General features: G+C 48.3%; 1 protein-coding gene across 2 annotated transcripts in view; it reads right to left on the reverse strand.

The window, feature by feature from the left end:
• The window catches only part of INTS3 (integrator complex subunit 3), a 94,066-nt gene that overhangs the window by 31,131 nt on the left and 45,537 nt on the right, over positions 1-17,398 (reverse strand). Inside the window, exons 11-16 of one of the 2 annotated variants that reach the window (XM_083715594.1) lie at positions 12,397-12,484; positions 11,231-11,310; positions 8,504-8,595; positions 7,335-7,441; positions 5,176-5,298; positions 3,838-3,967 (exon numbers count right to left, since the gene is read on the reverse strand). In XM_083715594.1, the coding sequence (XP_083571720.1) occupies positions 3,838-3,967; positions 5,176-5,298; positions 7,335-7,441; positions 8,504-8,595; positions 11,231-11,310; positions 12,397-12,484 (620 nt within the window). The remainder of the gene's footprint in view (positions 1-3,837; positions 3,968-5,175; positions 5,299-7,334; positions 7,442-8,503; positions 8,596-11,230; positions 11,311-12,396; positions 12,485-17,398) is intronic. The other variant, XM_083715595.1, reaches the window with a different exon arrangement.

Genomic DNA, 17,398 nt, shown 5'->3' on the forward strand with positions numbered 1-17,398 from the left:
GATCGAGAAGCAAACCACTGCTTAGGTTTCGCCTGTCCTGCACATCCTTCCCTGTAGCAGTTGCAGGTGCCAGAGGCAGTGATACGTCCGAATACAGGCTGTTCCCCATTTATGTGTGCCACTTCTGCGTGTGATCGCGCACTGCTGGGAACCCGGAAGCGGATCCCGGAAATGCGGAGCACCCTGGAGAGTCCTCCTGGCTCGCAAGCAGACCCTCACCAGAGCCCTGAGAGGACGTCCTGTTTGGGATTTTGGGAGGGTCGCCTCCCAAGCTGGAGGCACCGCAGGGATTTGCTGAGGCCTGCCAACTAACAGCTGATGTGCTCTTCTTACATCAGCCAGAGTGCACGGTGTGTGGAGAGTCCCAGGGGCCTGACAGAGCGGCTTTGAGGGCCGCATCCGGGCCCTGGGTCTGAGGTTCTCCACCGCCACTATAAACGCTCATCTAAGTACAGGGGTACCTCGGGTTACATACGCTTCAGGTTACGGATGCTTCAGGTTACAGACTCCGCTAACCCAGAAATATTACCTTGGGTTAAGAACCTTGCTTCAGGATGAGAACAGAAATTGTGCAGCGGCAGTGCGGCGGCAGCAGGAGACCCCATTAGCTAAAGTGGTACTTCAGGTTAAGAACAGTTTCAGGTTAAGAACGGGCCTCCGGAATGAATTAAGTACGTAACCAGAGGTACCACTGTATAATACATATTTGTACTCATTTTAATATTTCTTCATGGTTGTTGTTTTTTTAGTTGTTGTTCATACAGTGGTACCTCGGTTGTCGAACATAATCTGTTCTGGAAGATTATTTGACTTCCAAAACGTTCAACAACTGGGGCGCAGAGGGCGGTCAACAATGTCAGTGGAGAAAAAGGGGAAAAACACACAGCGGACGCCGTCCAACTTCCAAGGCGCGTTCAAGAACAGAAGCAATTACTTCCGAGTTTTCAGCATTCGGGTTCCGAAACATTCGGGTTCCGAGACACTGTGTATTCCGAGACACTGTGTATTGTCGCACGCTGCACTGATATTTTTTGTTGTTGTTTATTTTAAAGTAATCATTTTATTACGACAATTTTTTTTGTATGGGATCAGGATATCAGGCGCATCTGTTTTGTCGTTTTCTTCAGCTTGTAAACCGGCTCGTGAGCAGCAATATAGAAAGGTGCCATGGAAATTAAAAGTGAAATGAAATCTAAGAACAGGATGAAAGAAGGATAAATCCTGCCCTAACCCTCACTGAAAAAATGAACACCGCAGCAAATTTACACAAAGCTACGATCCAGCAAGAAGGGCCAAATGCCAGGGGAAAACAGGAATGCCTGAACCAGGCACCCAAAGCCCTGTAATGATGTTGCCAGGCATATTTCCTTGGAGGGAGCATTGAACAGTAAAGTTTCCAGCAATTGCGCCTGTAAGGGTAGCCTCAAGAGCGCGTGAGCAAGGTGATCTCATATGCAGGAAGTTGCCCACACACTTTAAAAGCTCCTCTGTGCATCCATAAAGGAGGCAACACTTATAATTTATTTTTTAATACGAAAGCCGAGAGCCTTGAAGATAGACTGCATCACCAGCAGTGCCAGGGGCCAATAGAAACTGTCCCACCTGCCACACAGAGACGAACAGAGGACTAATTATATTGTACCTTAATGTGGATTTTAATTGCAATCCGTTTGGGCTAAAAAGCAAGGGCGTAAATGCAACTGGCGGGGGCCAGGATTAAAAGCAGACCCACTGGAATGCATGGGACCTCTCTGTCTTCACTTGAAGCCTCGTCATTTGCAACGGGTCTGATGCTAATCAAGACCAGCAGTCAAGCAACGGGTCTCTCGAACCAGAGATCCCAGAGGGGCGGGGGCGTTTTGCTATCCCAAAAATTCTGAGGAGTGAAATTATCTCTACGGGAAGCACGCAGCAGCATGGAGAGATTGGCAAATGGCAGGGATCTGGCCCAACGTCTCCCTGCAAGCAGCCAAGTCTCTCCCCGCCCCCGCGCCCGCCCCTTTGCCACGGGTCTCCCTCCTCCCACCCAGCCATAAAGAAAGGAGAAAAAATCCCCCAAAACACAAATATGCATCCTGCAGACTCTGCGGAAAACAAACCTATTAAATGCACTTAGTCATGACATGCGAAATTAATGGGGAGTGCAGGGCCAAAAGCCTCTTGCTCCAAAATCCCAGCTGTGCACCGCCCGATTCCAAGGAGAGGGCGGACTGATTCTGCACTCATCCTTTTTGAGCAATAGCTACGAATGGCACTCCGGGAAGGAGAAAACTGGGAGGTCCCAGGTCTTGTGGGGAGAGGGAAGGGAAACATGGCTGAGACAATTACACACACACACACACACACACACACACACACACACACACAGACAGCCTGCCTTGGTGGTCTTCGGAAAGCTGCTTCCCCGAGCAGCCAACTCCGCAGGGTTGTCGCGAGGGCAGGGGAGGAAAGGGCTGACACAGAGAGCCTGCCTTTAACGCTGACTAATGCTATGGGAGTCACAAACAGCAGTAAAACACACCCAGGACTGACAATAAGCTGTTTGACAGTGGAATGGTCTCCCTCGGGAGGTTGTGGACTCTCCTTCCTTGGGGGGGTTTTATAAGCAGAAGTTGGGGGGCCATCTGTCATGGATGCTTTAGCTGAGATTCCTGCACTGCAGGGGGTTGGACTAGAATCAGTGTTTCCCAACCCTGGGTCTCCAGCTGCTTTTGGACTACAGTTCCCATCATTCCTAACCACTGGTCTTGCTAGCTAGGGATGATGGGAGTTGTAGTGCAAAAACAGCTGGAGACCCAAGGTTGGGAAACACTGGACTAGATGACCCGGGGTCTCTTCCAACTCTATAATTATGTGATTATGGGAAGTCACATCAAGGCTAGAAATGGCACCCAAGAGGCCCGGCTGGAGAAGGCTTGTTCCCGCACAAAATGATGGAGAGGGCAGGAAGGAATGAAGTTTGGGGGCAGGACTGTTTGATGGTCTTCCTATGTAGGGAGGGCGATAAGCTTTAAAAGGAACAGGGAGGGACAGAGAGGCACTGCAGTTTAGGGTTCAAAAATTCATGTCTTGTCACCAAACGCTCGCTCGGGCAAGTCACACGCTCTCAATATACCGTATTTTTCGCTCTATAAGACGCACTTTTCCCCTCCTAAAAAGTAAGGGGAAATGTGTGTGCATCTTATGGGGCGAATGCAGGCTGCACAGCTATCGCTGAAGCCAGGAGAGCGAGAGGGATCAGTGCGCACCGATCCCTCTCGCTCTCCTGGCTTCAGCGACAGCCACACAAAGCCTCCTGTGTTGCTTTTGCTGAAGCTTTGCTGAAGAGGCGCTGCCCAGAGAGGGAAAGCTGCTCAGCGCCCCTTCAGCAAAGCGGCAGGAGAAACGGAGCCACTTCCATTTCTCCTCCCGCTTTACTGGGGAGGCACTGTGCAGAAAGGGAGAGAATATTTTTTTTCTTGTTCTCCTCCTCTAAAACTAGGTGCGTCTTATGTTCGGGTGTGTCTTATAGTGCGAAAAATACAGTAAGCTGATTAGTGAGTTAAGAGAAAAAGCCCTAGACCTGGGAAAGGGAACCTCAACATCCGTAATCACCTCTGACCTCTGCTGGCTGCTGGGAGTTGAAGTCCAGTTGCATTGGGGTGGGGACAGGGTCACAGAGATACCAGTCTCTGGGAATCACATTGAGAGATCTGGTCCATGACAGCAAGAGCAGGGTGCTGGGCTGGATGGGCTGCTGGCCGGATCCAGCAGACTTGTCTTCTGTTTTTGGGTGTCTGCCCACAACTCTGCCCTACGTAACCACATGTTCCTCAGACCCACAGCCTCTGTACTGACCTCCCCTTCTGCAGCACGAGGACTTTGTCCTTGAGGGTCTCGTCCAACTGGTCCAGGAAAGGCGTGATGTCCACCGGCTCTTCTACGACGGCCTCTTTGATCGGGTGGAACCGGAACTCCCGCTTTTTCCCTGCGAGGGAGGGAGGAATGCCAAGCCGGGTTCAGAGACAACGAGGCCACAGAAATACACACAAGAAACATTAAGCCTCGCTTAACCAGAAAGGCGGATTCCGCAGGGAGATTTGCTTGCGGGATTCCCAGAGGTTGGCCCCTGTGACAATAGGATGCTGGACCAGGTAAGTGTTTGGTCTGATCCCACAGCCAGACTTTTCTGATGCAAAACAAAATAAAAAAATTCCTTCCAGTAGCACCTTAAAGACCAACTAAGTTAGTTCTAGGTATGAGCTTTCGTGTGCATGCACACTTCTTCAGATACATGCACACTTCTTCTTCAGTGTGCATGCACACGAAAGCTCATACCTAGAACTAACTTAGTTGGTCTTTAAGGTGCTACTGGAAGGAATTTTCTTATTTTGTTTTGACTATGGCAGACCAACACGGCTACCTATCTTTTCTGATGCACTTATCCTGCCTCCCTGCATATTCAAGGAGTCGAACCCCAAACAAGGAATGCCCTCATTCTGCCAGTGGGATAGCGGGAGAACACATTCAAAAGGAAGCCAGACATTCTCAATGTTTGGGGCTTAGATCTTAGACTTCAGTTCTTGCTGGTACAACAACCCCTCCCCACATATGTGGGGCCAGACTTGAAAGGCACCAAAGACCTCTCAGAAACCGTAGATACCAAGCAGGCCAGCACAAAATGCGAGAGAGCAAACCGTTCAACCAGGTTTGTCCTCTTTAGCCGTGGTTATGCGTTTCTTTCTGAACACCTAAACCAAGGTTAAGGGGTGGACGAAAGCCATGCTCTCAAGTGGCTTTGGCCTACGCCCTGGTTTGTGTTAAGCATGGTTGAGTGTTGTGTTGCGCAGAGCAAACCATGGTTGAGATAAGGCTTCTTTTCCCCTCTCTCTCTGCCCTAAACATGCCTGCTGGGGAACAGGCGTGGTTTGGAATCTTAAACCAGGGATTCATTCAACATTTAGGATAAGACCCAAACTATAGTTTGCAGAAACCATTGTTGCTGTTGTTCTTGTGTTTGCCCAGGGCCACAGTTGGCTGGAAACAGACTCCTTGAAAAACAAGACTGTGTGTGAGCGTGGCGGCTCCTCCTCTGTTGCATCTGCAAGAACCTTTCCACATGGACCACACAACTGTGTCCCGGGGAGCAAGAAAGTTGTGGGGACGCAGGGCAACTTTTGCTGAAGACTTCCTCACCTTTGCTGTTCAAGTCCTCTTCGTCGTCGCTGAAGGCGGCCTCTGCGTTGTCGTAGCAACTGTCATCTTTGTCGGACATGTGATTGTCCATCTCCATGGAAACCGGCTCCTCAATTTTCACTGCTAGGAGGAACGCAAAGAGAAGTGGCTGAGAGCGGGGCAAGGCTGGCTTCCCAGAAGCTGTTTTGTCCTGTTCCACGCTGCAAGGCTTTCGTTTAGTGGTAGAGCGTCTGCTTTGCACACAGAAGGTCCCGGGTTCAATACCCGGCATCTCCAGGAAGGACTAGGAATTATCCCGCCCAAATTCCCGGAGAGCTGCTGCCGGTCAGTGTAGACAGTATGAGCTAGAATGGACCAAAGGCCAGACCTAGAATAACTCAGCTTCTCCTATGGAAAGCTGCCCTTCCCCCCAGCCCCGACTTCAATGTAATTTTCAGAGGCACTTGCCCAATTCTGAGCCACACTACTGCTCCACCTAGTCCAGTGCTGTCTACTCAGGCTGGCAGCAGCCCTCCAAGATTGTGCATCAAATATTATTATTATTATTATTATTATTATTATTATTATTATTATTTATACCCCGCCCATCTGGCTGGGTTTCCCCAGCCACTCTGGGCAGCTTCCAACAAGACGCTAAAATACAATAACCTATTGAACATTAAAAGCTTCCCTAAACAGGGCTGCCTTTAGACGTCTTCTAAAGTTTGGTAGTTATTTTTCTCTTTGACATCTGGTGGGAGGGCGTTCCACAAGGTGGGCGCCACTACCAAGAAGGCCCTTTGCCTGGTTCCCTGTAACTTGGCTTCTCACAGCAAGGGAACCGCCAGAAGGCCCTCGGCGCTGGATCTCAGTGTCTGGGCAGAATGATGGGGATGAAGATGCTCCTTCAGGTATACTGGACTGAGGCCGTTTAGGGCCTTAAAGGTCAGCACAATGAAACAGGGACCCTAGACCACAAAGAACAGGTGCCATGAATCTATTTGTTCTGTCCTTAAGCTGCACCCCCAACTCTCAGCTGTTTGGCAGGTGGTTTTACCCTTCATCAGGAATAGTCTACCCCGGGACGGCTTTCCTTTGCACCCATGGGTGTTGTAAGCAGCATGACCCGGCATTAAATGGCTCGTGTTGTTGTGTGAATCCGGAACATGTTTGATTTGCATTGGCCAAATAAGGAAGTTGTAAGCCAGAAATAAACTGAGGTTTGTTCTTGGCCTATTCCTGGGCTACTGCTCTGGGCTCATCACAAGACCACAAGTGAGGTGGGAGAGATGTTGATAGTTAAGCCACAGTTTTAAAACAAACTATGGATTAGTGCATGGGTAGGCCCAATCACCTTCTAAATCCATCCAGCGGACGGTCCGGGAATCAGCATATTTTTACATGAGTAGAATGTGACCTTTTATTTAAAATGCATCTCTGGATTATTTGTGGGGCATAGGAATTCGTTCACTATTTTCAAAATATAGTCCGGCCCACTACATGCTCTGAGGGACGGTGGATCGGCCCCCTGCTGAAAAAGTTCGCTGACCCCTGGGTTAGTGCAACATGGTTTTGCTTCAACAGAGCTGCATAGCTCCTGCCTGGAACTTTCAGCCCCGACATCTAATACGTGATCCCTGATTGGCCGGGGAACTCAACGCCTACCGGATGTTGCTGGACTACAACTCCCATCATTCCCCAGACACTGGGCATGTCGCCTGCTGGCAGTCGGGCTCTGCAACCCTGACGGACTGCCTTTCTTAGAAATTCCTTAGGGAGCTGATAGACCAGGGGTGTCAAACTCAAATTCATCGGGGGCCGCATCAGCAGTTTGGTCACCCTCAAAGGGCCGGTTGTATCTGTAGGACTATGTAAAGGACATGTAAAGTGGAGGTGTCCTGTGTAGAACGGCCGGCGCCGCTAGAGGGCAGACGTTCTCTGGCTTGTAGGCCGCCGCGCATGTGCTGAAGAGGCGGCTTTCTTGTGTCCCCCCCAAAAAAGCAAGAATAAAAGGTGAAGGCTGGCGGCCGGCGGCGGCTACACGGGCCACATGACGAGGTCTGGTGGGACGGATTTGGCCCGCGGGCCTTGTGTTTGACACCCATGTGATAGACTATGCTGAGGCAGCCCTGAAGGTGTCGTACAATCCCACCCCCTCCACCCATCTGCCTCGATTCTACCTTCGACGGGAGGCGAAGGGGAACTGCAGAACTCTGGAAATTTCTCTCTCAGCATGGCCCGAAGCTCTTTATCCAGCTTTGGGTTGTCAAAAAGAGGAGCCAGGTGCCTGCAAAAAGCAGAGGGTGATAGTGGTGAAGAAATATGCAATGCTTTATTTATTACGTTCATATCCCACCTTTCCACCCAAAGGAGCCCAGGAATCAGGGTGAATAAAAATCAATGATTTTTTAAAAAAAAAAAACAACCCCCAAAAAACCCAACCCAATTTTTAAAATTTAAAACAATTTTTTTTAAATTTAAATTGGATATTTAAAATAAAATGCTTTTGGAGGAAAAAATCTTTCTAAAGATAGTTTTCTATTTAAGTTATAGTCCAAAGGCTATTCATCAGGAAATAAGGATTTGTTTTTCATGTGTGCTGAAACTCCGTCTAAGCTGGGGGTTTTTAAAAAAAAAGTTTAACCACATCAGTTAACAAACATGGATACATATGCTATAATGTTACTGTTTAAGTTCAATAAATTGTTTAAATTGTTTTTAAGGAAATGATTGTTTTTCTCCTTCCAATGAAGTACAGCAGAAAAGCTGTCCAAATATAAACAGTTAACTTATTAAACCCCACAACAATTTCATAATTATCTGTCTATGTATTTCTAATAGTATAAGCAAATCAGTAATTTCTGATATAACTGCAAAAGCTATTCTGGAAAAATGAAACCTTCATCTGGTTGTAAATATTAAGAGTATACCAGCAGGTATGTCTTTCGGTAAAAAAAGAAGTCTTACTGACTAGTGATTTAAATTGATTTGATTTAAATCAAATCCACCTGCCAGAAATAAACGCAGCAAAACATTAGAATCATGGAACTGAAAGGGACCACGGGGGTCATCAAGTCCAACCCGCTATGACTCAGGAATATTTTGCCGAACGTGGGGCTCGAACTCACGGCCCCCAAGATCAGGAATCTCATGCTCTACCGACTGAGCTATCCACAGGGTCTAATTAAGTTAGGCAGGGAGCAGTTGGAACCCTGGCCCAGTGGAAACCTAAGGTTCCTTGCTGAGAGAGGCAGTCTGCCTCTGGAGGGAACTGGTGGCTTGAGGACTGGCAGGGAGATTGGGGTCTCATGTCTGTGCCAATAGCTCAGAAAACTGGCCGTCTCCTTACGCCAGGACTCGCTTCTCCACGATGTGGGTGAGGGAGTTGAAGACTCCTTGCCGCACGTGGGCCTCCAACGCGGGGTAAAAATTAGGAATGATCTGAAAAGAAGGAGAGAAAAAATTCATTTTATTTACGAGATTTTTTACAACCTCCCCAGTAAAGAACGTCTGAAGAACCCAGGCCAGGTGCCCAACTAGTCCAGCATCCTGTTCTCACGTTCGCCAACCAGATGAGAAACCGTCACGCAGGAACCTGAGCACAAGAACAACTCTCCCCTCCTTGGATTTCCAGTTGCTGCTATTTCAAAAGCATCGCTCCCTCTGACCATGGAGGCAGAGCACAGCTATCACGGCTAGCAGCCATTGATTAAAACAATTAAGCAAAGCAAAGATTGCATGTAGAATCGTGGACGACCGAAGTGGTGTCACAAAGGCAACACAAATCTCAAAGGCCAAAGACTGGTGACTGGGAGCGGCCGCTGGGACCATGTAACACGGGTCCTGAAAGGCGTACATTGGCTCCCAGTACATTTCTGAGTGCAATTCAGAGTGTTGGTGCTGGCATTTAAAGTCCTCAACAGCCCTGTATACCTGAAGGGGAGTCTCCTCACCCATTGTTCAGCCTGCACACTGAGGTCCAGCTCTGAGGGACTTCTGGTGGTTCCTTGCCTGAGAGAAGTGAGGTTACAGGGAACCAGGCAGAGGGCCTTCTCTGTAGTCATGCCTGCCCTGTGGAAAGCCCTCCCATCAGATGTCAACGAAATAAACAACTATCTGACTTTTAGAAGACATCTGAAGGCAGCCCTGTATCGGGAAGCTTTTAACGTCTGATGTTTTGCTGTGCTTTTTATATTCTGCTGGAAGCTGCCCGGAGTGGCTGGAGCAACCCAGTCAGATGGACAGAATAGCAAGATTCTTCTAGACCTGTCAGCAGCCTTCGACATGGTCGATCACGAACTCTTGGACCACCGCCTTGCCGACGTGGGGATCCAGGGCACAGTCCTTCAATGGCTGCGCTCGTTTCTCTCTGGTCGGGGACAGAGGGTGGCGCTTGGGGGGGAATTGTCATCCCGCTACTCCTTGGTGTGTGGAGTGCCCCAGGGTGCAATACTCTCCCCGATGCTTTTTAACATCTTTATGCGCCCCCTCGCCCAGCTTGTCCGGAGTTTTGGGCTGCCATCAGTATGCTGATGACACCCAACTCTATCTGTTGATGGACGGCCACCCGGACTCGGCCCCAGACACACTGATCAGATGCTTGGAGGCTGTGGCTGGATGGTTACGTGGGAGCCGGTTGAAGTTAAATCCTTCGAAGACAGAGGTCCTCTGGCTGGGACGGGACGACATGGGACTGAGGGGGCAACTCCCATCTCTTGCGGGGGTGCAATTAGTGCCAGCACCATCCGTTAAGAGTTTGGGTGTAATCATCGATACCTCCCTCTCCATGGAGGCGCAGATTGCAGCTATAACAAAGGCGGCATTTTTTCATCTCCGCCAAGCTAAGCAGTTGGCTCCTTACCTCTCTCGCCCTGACCTAGCCACTGTGATCCACGCGACGGTCACCTCCAGACTGGATTATTGTAACTCGCTCTACGTGGGGCTGCCCTTGAGACTGACCCAGAAACTCCAGCGGGTGCAGAATGCCGCAGCGAGACTCCTTACGGGGTCTTCGCTTAGAGATCACATTCACCCAGTGCTATACCAGCTGCACTGGCTCCCGGTGGAGTACAGGATCAGGTTTAAGGTGCTGGTTTTAACCTTCAAAGCCCTATACGGCCTAGGACCCTCGTACCTAAGGGACCGCCTCTCCTGGTATGCCCCACAGAGGAACTTACGGTCTTCAAATAAAAACACCTTGAAGGTCCCAGGCCACAGAGAGGTTAGGCTGGCCTCAACTAGAGCCAGGGCTTTTTCGGCTGCGGCTCCAACCTGGTGGAACGCTCTGTCACAAGAGACAAGGGCCCTGCAGGACTTGACATCTTTCCGCAGGGCCTGCAAGACAGAGCTGTTCCACCTGGCCTTCGGTCAGGGCGCAGCCTGACTCCCTCCTTTGGCAATCTTTACAAAACTTTAGTTTATGGTTGCCATCAATTTTTATTTTAATTACTTTTTATAATGTTTTTAAAATGTTGTACTGTTTTAGTGTTGTTGGCCGCCCTGAGCCCGGCTTCGGCTGGGGAGGGCGGGATATAAATAAAATTTATTATTATTATTATTATTAACAACAATAAATTTATATGCCATCTGTCTGGCTGCCTTCAGATGTCTTCTCAAAGTCGTATAGTTGTTTATCTCCTTGATATCTGAAGGGAGGGTGTTCTGCAGGGCGGGCACCACTACCCAGAAGGCCCTCTGCCTGGTTCCCTGTAACTTCGCTTACTGCAGTGAGAGAACCGCCAGAAGGCCCTGGGAGCTGGACCTCAGTCTCCGAGATGAATATTAGGACAGGATAAAAGAGAAGCATCATCGGCAAAAGAGAAAATATATAATGGAGACACACTGGGCACCTCTGTGGGTGCTTTAATGGGGGACCTGTGGCCTGCCAGGTGTTGCTGGACTACAACTCCCATCACCCCTGACCATTCGCCATGCTGGCTGGGGCTGATGGGAAATGTAGTCTAATCGAGAGGTCACCGCTTTACTAGGGATCTGACTTTGAAATGGGGCCAAGGGTGGACCACACATCGCCTTGACTACCGTCAGATGCCCTGGGGTGGGGTGGGTGAAGGCTTACCCGACACATGAAGTCCAGCAGAGTGGCGGTGATGGCCGGGTGAGGTTTCATAGAATGGTGCATGACTAGGATGGCTGGCTCTGCAAAGGAAAAGAACAGCCGGCGTTACATTTGAGGAGTCAAATATAAAGGCTTAATTCTTTTCTGAACACCGCTGCCTGTATTAGAAGCACAAAAGGCCGGCAGTTTTGCTCACATCAATATTTAGGGCACAGGGTAAACATAATCAGTTTCAACATGGAATGAAAATAGTGAACTAGATAAGCAAGTACCGTACTTTTCTGTGTATAAGACGTGTATTTTGGGGGGGGACTCAAAATTAAGAAAATGTGGTGAGATTGCCCAGGGTTGTTGAACTTTTTCGGAGGGGGGGGGATTGCTCACCTGCCTGGCCAATGATACCACTAGCACATGTAGCAGAAGCCAAAAATCATCTGCCCGCTCGCCGCCAGCAGCCGCCAATCTCCCACCCAATTGCCGCAACAACAGCCAATCGCAGCCGCCAATTACCAGAAAAACCACCACTGACAATCTCCTACTGACAGCAGCTACCAATCACCCGTCCCCACTCTGAACTATCCATGTATAAGACCTCAATTTTTGAACATTCTTTTCGTCTTATACACGGAAAAGTATGGTATATGCCCTTCCTGGAGCTACAATTCCGAGAGTGGCTTAACAATCAAACCCTCTTCCCAGGCAACTCTGGGAACTGTAGGGGAACGGGGCGCATGTCTGCTACCAACTCTCAGCACCCTTAAACTACAATTCCCAGGATTCTTTGCAGGGGGAGGGAGTCATGGTTGTTAACATGGTACCATAGCGCTTGAAATGTACAGCACAGATGGGATGAGGGTCATGTTTGGCTTTTTAAGCTGTTTTGGGTGGCTTCTTACGGCAAAAGAGACAAATACCTAATAAAATAATAATAATAATAATAATAATAATAATAATAATAATAATAATAATAGCTGTTTTTAAGGATGATGTTGATAATGATAATTTAGAGAAGGTGACAACATTTGCTACGCATCCCTTGGATGCCAATTGCAACAACCTTCCCGTTCTAGATTGGGCTGGAAAGAGGCAGGAACCTAGTTGTGTGAGAGAGGAGAAGGGACACAAGCAGCCGCAAGGAAGAGAGAAAGGAAGGGGTTTCTCCATACCAATGTTCATAATGCTGTCCTTCTCGGGGTTGAAGAATAGCCAGTCGTAGAACAAGGCCAGCTTGGCGTTGGATGCAGCTACGTTGGACTGGAAGGGGTGGGAAAGAGAGAGTATGAAGACAAACTGGAACATTGCGACACCTGTTTCGCCTGAGCCTGCCAGATCAGCTGCACAGTGTGGAGGGCCTGAGGAAGCAATCCTGGGTCCCAGAGATTAAATTCCCCCTCTATGGCCAGCCAAGAGAGGCTGCAGAGCTAGACTGTTAGTTCTTTTGTTCCCCCTTTCAGTTTTTTATATTCACATTATTTCCATACACACCAAACGTTTTTCATATATACAGGACTTGTATATATATATACAAACCCCTCACACTTTCCCCCACCCCCCGCTGGTTTCCATATTTTACCCTCTTTTCTTGCATATACAGTGGTACCTTAGTTTAAGAATAGCTTAGTTTATGAACAACTTGGATTAAGAACAGTGTTTCGGTCTCTTGGGATTTCTTCTCCTGTTAAGCCTAGTAAAAAGGCTTCTGGTTTTTTAGTAAACGTTATCTTTTTTCAATTCATTATATATCATTTCCCAGAAGCCCTTTACATGACCACCACATATCCTTACATTTTCAATAAACACACAAGACATAACCGGCTGTACTTTTGAATAAATATGGTATACTGTTCATTGTATCAATTGTAGATCTCAACGGAAGTCTCATAAAGTTCAACGAAAAAAGCAGAAGACCCAGTGGATCAATTCATTCTCTAGTCAGTTCATGCATAAGCTCCATACATGTATAAGTGTCTATTCCACCTGTCTGTTCACAGAGTCCAATATCTACAATTGATACAATGAATAGGATATCTTATTTATTCAAAAGTACAGCCGCTGACGTCTTGTGTGTTTATTGAGTATGTTTCACGTAACCATAGGTTTATTGTTGTTGTTTTGCTATTCTTACATTTCCAGCATAACTTAGATGAATTTTTGTAAATTTTTGCCAACTTTACGGTTAGTTATTGGAGAGGCAGGGACAACACTTGCACACATTCCACAGGGCTTGTTTCTGTTTCAGGATAAGTGATGCTGCTGCGGAACAAGGATGTGTAGCCGCTTATTCACCCTTCTCCAATTGCCAGCTGAGCTAAGCCCTAGTTGCCTAGAGGCAGCCACCAAGACTGCAGAGCCTGGGCCTCGGGAAACCACACCGGAGTTACCTTCAGAGTTTGTGAAAGTAAAAAATGCTCAAAGGGTTTAATAGTTTTCTTAATATATTGTAGATTTACATTCTCACCTGTTAACAATCCATTTTTACATATCCCTTTGTAACATTACTGCTAAAACCACATAACTTCATTCCAACATCCTTCTAACATTCCTAACATCATATTAAGATATACTATTAAGATAAAGGAAAAAATGGTAAGGATTTGCTGAAACAACTATTGAACTAGAATACAAAAAAGGGAGGTGTGAGGAGGTCAGGGAAACAAGCAAATGAAAAATAAGATATGGAAGGATTGATTTGTTTTTAATTGGTTTTACTTCTTTGTATTTTGTATTTTCTACTCTTTTTTGTTTTATCTTGTTCTTTTCTTTTTTTCATCTTTGTGATTTGTTTGAAACTCTAATAAATATTTTTTTTTAAAAAAAAGGGTTTAATAGTTTTCATGAGTGGTGCCAAAACAAGCCCCTCTCCTTTCCGGCAATGTTGGGAAAGAGGTTTACTTATTTAAAATGCCCTCAGCGAGGACTGTGTCACCGAGTCTGACTCAACGCTCAAGGGAATGCATCAGGCGATGTCTGATGATGTCATCGCGTCAGGCACGGTGGCATCATGACATCACACACACACATTCACATGATCTCAGACAGATCCTGGATCCTGCATTGCTTGTGCTGTCGATTTTTCATACTTTTTTTAATGTGGTTATTTCTACGGATGGTATTGTTCTAATTTATTTATTTCTCATACGTTTTATTGAAGTTTTGTTAAGCCGCTCAGAGGATCAATGGATGGGGGGAAGCGACCGAATGGAATAAGTAAAATAAACAGTGCAGGAATAAGGAGTTGGAGGAGGGGAGACACACACCTCCGAACGGCACTGAGAAAGGTGGCTATTCACATATAAGTGAGTCTTTTGTTTCCAAGGGGGAAAAAATCTACTCTTGAGCAAACTGGGCTGCTTTCCACAGAAAAACCAGAGTTGGCAGGAATCAAGGGCAGCCTCATCCCCAAAAACTGGACAGGAGTGAGGCCTGTAAGGGCTGGAAATATTCAAAACTATCACACAGAATATCTCTGCCTGGTGACTAAATCTATTTATTTTTATTTAAACAACTGATATACCACTTAACCACAATGGTTTCCAAGTGGTTTACCAAAGTACAGTGGTACCTCAGGTTACATACGCTTCAGGTTACAAACGCTTCAAGTTACAGAATCCGCTAACCCAGAAATAGGGCTTCAGGTTAAGAACTTTGCTTCAGGATGAGAACAGAAATTATGCTCCGGCGGCGCGGCGGCAGCAGGAGGCCCCATTAGCTAAAGTGGTGCTTCAGGTTAAGAACAGTTTCAGGTTAAGAACGGACCTCCGGAACGAATTAAGTACTTAACCTGATGTACCACTGTACCAAGAATTTTAAAGTGTTTAGTAGGCGTCAGAAGTTCAACAGAGAGAGGGGACCTGCCTGACCTAAGCTAGAAGGGAGTTTCATCCAAGTGGGACCACAATACTAAGCACACAGCAGATCAGAGCCGTGTACGGGGCCAATAACGACGACCCGACCTCAGAGATCGGCTGGTGACATGAGGGGTTAGCCGACCCTTGTGGCTTTCTGGTGCCCAATCGTTAAGAGCCTTCTAAGGTCATGCAACGCCCCACAGATGGAGCCATGGAGCCCCTTCCAGGCAGCTCAGTGGCTTGACCACTGGACTTCCGAGGGAACATGGGCCTGGCGATTAAATCCTTGCTGGGCTCCAGGCACGCTGGGCAGCTGTAAACTAGCACCTGCGACTTCTCGGCTTCAGGTTCCAGATCTGTGAAATGGAATATCGGAGAGCTCTCCTGTAGCGGGGCTGCCAAAAGTGCACTCTGCTCAAACAGTCTGCGATGGCATTCTAGAGCAGAGGGGCAGTGTGGCAGGTGTCCTCAAACAGGACGACTGCAACAGCGGAGAGCATGAGGTTTCTGCGGCTAAATCGTCATCAAGTGACTCGAGCGAGTGGCCGAGGTCAAGAGGCTACAGCCAAAGTCGGCAGCCAATTTGATTTGATTTGGAAGAGGGGAACCTTATTTCAAAGCCTCAGAAACGGCAACCTGCTCATAAACATAGCAGGAAACCCACCCGCTAATTTCCCTGGGAGAGAGGCAGTTTATTAGGGATATCTCGCCTCCCGTTAAGGAAACGAGGAAATGCCTTATGCAGGGAAAACAAGACCCTTCCCTTCCTTCTACGAACCCCTGCAGCTCTACAGGTTTGCAAGGGGGTTTCCAGAAAAAAACCCTTAATAATAATAATAATTTTATTATTTGTACCCCGCCCATCTGACTGGGTTGCGCCATGCCACTCTGGGCGGTCTTCGCCTCTCCCCTAGAAGCAGCGCCCTGCCAAACTTGTTTAGAGAGGCCGTTCCAAAGCCCCAGCTTTTAATTCCCTTTGTTCATTAGCTGCCTCGCCTCCGTCCTTTCCAATAACCATCAGGCAAATGAAATGTGGTCTGCGCTGTCGGCGAGTCAAGCCAGGCTGCAGACCTTAATTAGCTGGGAAGCCAGTGGCAATTAAGCGGCAGAGTCAGAGGGGCTGGGAATGTTAATGTGTGCATGTGTGAGAGCGAGCGAACAAGAGGGGACAAGACAACAGATCTGCCACTGGCAGAGCCAGGTGATGGCCACGTCTCTCCCCGCCCCCCTCGCCCGCAGGAGGCGGCAATGGCTACCAACTCGGACGGCTTCATGGAGGGCAACACTGCCAAGGGCTACAGGCCACGATGGCTATCTTCTACCTCCACTGCCAGAGGCAGTGTTGTGGCCATGAATGCCGGTTGCGGGAAACCACCGAAAGGAAAGGCATCCTTGCGTTCGATTCCGCCGGTGAGCTTCCCATTGGGGCAGTGCTTTCGAACTGGTGGTCCACGGACCACAGGGGCAACACACACCCATCAACTCTCTGGGACATCCTGTTTTTGGGGGGCTCCCCAAAAAATGAGATTGTGGCGCCCCCAAATGCACTGTGCTCTCGTGCGGGTCATGTGATCTGTGCGGGAGCGAGGCCCGGAAGACGCATGTCCCGGTTTTGCTCTGGGAAATGTTGAAGGGTACGGCGGCACCGTCGACATAATGAAAACTACCGCAGAGATCAACGTTTTCAAAAGTAGGGGCGTCCACAGCACTTAGGTAAAGGTAAAGGGACCCCTGACCATTAGGTCCAGTCGTGACCGACTCTGGGGTTGCAGCGCTCATCTCGCTTTACTGGCCGAGGGAGCCGGCGTACAGCTTCCGGGTCACGTGGCCAGCATGACTAAGCCGCTTCTGGCGAACCAGAGCAGCGCACGGAAACACCGTTTACCTTCCCGCCGGAGCGGTACCAATTTATCTACTTGCACTTTGACGTGCTTTTGAACTGCTAGGTTGGCAGGAGCTGGGACTGAGCAATGGGAGCTCACCCCGTCGCGGGGATTTAAACCGCCGACCTTCTGATCGGCAAATCCTAGGCTCTGTGGTTTAACCCAAAACTGGAAAATATTGCATTTGGGCACTTGGCTTGCTGCGGTGAGAACAGGATGCTGGACTAGATGGGCCTGGCCTGATCCAGGAAGGCTTTCCTGGTGTACCCTGAATGGAAACTGGCTCGTTCAGGTGAGGGCAGAGATGCATTTGCAGCTGGACCCCATCGCAGGTATCAATGCAGCCCTTGTAAGGTGCTAGGCCCAGGTTAGACATCTCTGCTGCGTTAAAGCAAATAAATAACACCGGTTGGATTTGGAGAGCTAAAAATACCCGC

The sequence above is a fragment of the Podarcis gaigeae genome (assembly GCF_964106915.1).
Source record: "Podarcis gaigeae genome assembly, chromosome: 16".
In the NCBI taxonomy this organism is placed as follows: Eukaryota; Metazoa; Chordata; class Lepidosauria; order Squamata; family Lacertidae; genus Podarcis; species Podarcis gaigeae.